The sequence below is a fragment of the Echinops telfairi genome, unplaced genomic scaffold, assembly GCF_000313985.2.
Source record: "Echinops telfairi isolate 266 unplaced genomic scaffold, ASM31398v2 ScPeMD7_443;HRSCAF=831, whole genome shotgun sequence".
Taxonomy (NCBI): Eukaryota; Metazoa; Chordata; class Mammalia; order Afrosoricida; family Tenrecidae; genus Echinops; species Echinops telfairi.
Window position 1 is genome coordinate 85561500 of NW_022104341.1, and position 1548 is coordinate 85563047.

The 1548-nt window shown below is 47.0% G+C and overlaps 1 protein-coding gene across 1 annotated transcript; it reads left to right on the top strand.

The window, feature by feature from the left end:
- Window positions 1-219: 219 nt before the first annotated feature.
- LOC101645905 (olfactory receptor 2A5-like) lies at window positions 220-1167 on the top strand. Its single transcript, XM_004699509.1, has one exon. It carries the CDS (start codon window positions 220-222, stop codon window positions 1165-1167), a length of 948 nt encoding a protein of 315 aa, XP_004699566.1.
- Window positions 1168-1548: the final 381 nt, after the last annotated feature.

The following is a 1548-nucleotide window of genomic DNA, read 5'->3' on the forward strand; positions in this document are numbered from 1 at the left end:
AAGAGGGCAATTCTACCCTGTCCTGTACAATCACTATGAGTTGTCGTCGACTGGAGGACACCGAGTTTGGAGGGGTGGGGTTGGGAGTGGGTTGTTATCCCCCCTTATCTTGACTGATTGGCTAAGCTATCAGATGTCTTCGTTACAGAGCTCCCATTCTCCCTTGAAGACCGCAAAGGAGTCAGGAATATCTTCTCCTCTCTCCTCAGAGAGAAAGCCATGCTAAGTCGAGACTGGAGAAACTACAGCTTTGTAACAGAGTTTATCCTCCTAGGCTTCTCCAGAAACCCTAGGACCAACTGGGTCCTGTTCTTCCTCTTCTTCTTCCTCTACGTATGTACAGTCCTCGGCAATGGACTCATTGTTACCCTGATCAGAGTAGATGCCCGCCTCCATACCCCCATGTACTTCTTCCTCAGCGTTCTCTCTCTATTGGATCTCAGCTACGCCACCACCACGGTGCCCCAGATGTTGGTTCATCTAGTAAGCAAGAATAAAACTATCTCCTACACTGGGTGTGTGGTCCAGATGTATGTTTTCCTGACCTTGGGCATCACGGAGACCTGGATTTTTGCAGCCATGGCCTATGACAGATATGTTGCTATCTGCTCTCCACTCCACTATGGGGTTAAGATGAGCCAGGCCCTGTGTACACTCCTGGTAGTCAGTTCTGCCCTTTGTGGTCTCATCTGTGCTCTCATCTATACTGTCTTTGCAATGAATCTGCCCTACTGTGGCCCCAATGAGATCAACCATTTTTTGTGTGAAATTCCTGCTGTCTTGAAGTTGGCCTGTGCAGACACATCTCTCAACGACCAAGTGGACTTTATTTTGGGCTTCATCTTGCTCTTGATCCCATTAGCCCTCATCCTGGCCTCATATGTTCGTATCTTCATGGCTATTATGAGGATTCGCTCCACGCAGGGTCGAGTCAAGGCTTTCTCTACCTGTGCCTCCCACATCACTGTGGTCACCATGTTTTGTATTCCCTGCATGGTCATGTACATGAGACCTGGCTCTGAGGCTTCGCCAGAGGATGACAAGAAGCTGGCTCTGTTCTACAACGTCATCTCTGCCTTTCTCAACCCCGTCATCTACAGCCTCCGGAACAAGGATGTGAAGAGGGCCTTCCTCAAGTTAATCGGAATGAGTGAAGACACTCAGTAGGTCCTGAACTAGGATGGTCTACAGTGCCCCTGGTCTCCTGTCTACATTATACACACTTTGACTGAATGAGGGATCCAGGACCAGGGAGAGATTTAGAAAGAACCCTTTCATATCAATTTGCCAGTGGGGATATTAGGAAAGGACTCAGAGGGAGGAATTGTGGTGAAGACTTGAATTCATCATTCCCCTGCTGTGGCCTTGGAAAGAAAAGTCTCTGGAATTTAACTTCCATATCTGTGGAATGTATGTCATGATATTTATTGTGCCTTACTCAATAGTAGCTCTTTCTATATGCCAGTCATTGGTTAAGAACTTCATATGTATTTATTGTTTTAATCTTCAAAACAATGCAAGGAGGTGGGTGTTCTTATCCCCTTTGTA

What these genes read in the sequence shown, in the direction of transcription:
- LOC101645905 (XM_004699509.1), top strand. Translation starts at nt 220, where the DNA reads ATGCTAAGTCGAGACTGGAGAAACTACAGCTTTGTAACAGAGTTTATC.